Below are 1,181 nucleotides of genomic sequence, written 5' to 3'. Positions count from 1 at the left end.
AACTGACTGACAACTATTGCAGGGTGTTTTGTCAGCAATAGTACTGTCTCTTGTCCCAATGATTCGGCCATTTCAGTGGCAGAGTTTATTGCTTCCGGTAAGCATGACATCACTAGAAAAACAATTGACCAATCAAATTGTAGTTTTCTTGTCGTAACTTCTCTATGTTTGTCTTCAGGTTCTGCCTGGAAGGATGTTTGATTTCCTCGAGGCACCAGTTCCCTTCCTTGTAAGTTTATACTCCATATATAAAGTAACTTGTGCGATGTCTTTAAAAGCTAGATGATTCCTTATTCTGAGGAGTTGAATGTTCATCAGTCTATATAATAAACACCATAAAACCCCCGAATCTATTCCATGGTGCATCGTGCGTCAGTCATGAACTATGTATGTTTCTTGTTGCTCACATGGTCTGCGTTTGCACCACCTGGCAGGTCGGTATACACAGTAAACCTATTGATTGGAAGGTCAAGACGTCTAATCTTATTCTAGTTAACATCCTCAATAATCAGGTTTGGTGGCCAAAGTTCTTTCATTTCTTTCTTTTCTGTTCAGTACCCGAAACCGTCGATCATATCTACAGTCTCAAGAGATGTAACGTTTACTAATGTTTGTCCAGGTGAAAATATGTAACATGCCAGCATTGCCTCAGTGTAGAGAACTTTTGGCTCAGTTGGCTCCACTCCATGCCACACTGGCTCATCAGAGCTCGAACGCTAGAAGACACCCGGTTTATAAATGCAATGAAGTGCAAGTAAGTAGTTTACCAATGCATGGCCTAAAATTGTGTACCAAAACTTGAAATTTCTTAACCCGATTTCATATGACTGTCTGATTCCCAGGCAGAAGCCGCGACCAAATTCTTGAGCGTAATGAGAGATTACATGGAGTCTCTTTGCTCAGATTTACACTCTCACACCATAACAAGTGTTCAATCTAATAGCGATAGGGTACTTACTTATATAGCGACTTCTCCGCAAAAAGCGTGACAAGAACTACTTCCTCTCTATATCTAACAAACAATCTGAAACTTTCTTTCGCAGGTTTCTCTACTCCTAAAGGACAGTTTTATTGATTCATTTCCTGGTAGAGACCGACCCTTCATTAAGGTACGAAATCGTAGGCATGATCTTGGCATCAGATTTTGATATTCTCACTGAAATCCAGATAACTTACAGCTC

At 40.3% G+C, this 1,181-nt stretch overlaps 1 protein-coding gene across 1 annotated transcript in view; it reads left to right on the top strand.

Annotated features, from left to right (window-relative positions):
* Window positions 1-1,181, top strand: part of LOC104747840 — an 8,307-nt gene that overhangs the window by 5,648 nt on the left and 1,478 nt on the right. Inside the window, exons 16-18 of the mRNA XM_010469544.1 lie at window positions 620-754; window positions 843-950; window positions 1,044-1,109. Of these exons, the coding sequence (XP_010467846.1) occupies window positions 620-754; window positions 843-950; window positions 1,044-1,109 (309 nt within the window). The remainder of the gene's footprint in view (window positions 1-619; window positions 755-842; window positions 951-1,043; window positions 1,110-1,181) is intronic.

The sequence above is a fragment of the Camelina sativa genome, chromosome 15 (assembly GCF_000633955.1).
Source record: "Camelina sativa cultivar DH55 chromosome 15, Cs, whole genome shotgun sequence".
NCBI lineage: Eukaryota > Viridiplantae > Streptophyta > Magnoliopsida > Brassicales > Brassicaceae > Camelina > Camelina sativa.
The sequence above is the reverse complement of the archived record's forward strand: the minus strand, read 5'-3'. Positions and strand labels throughout refer to the sequence as shown.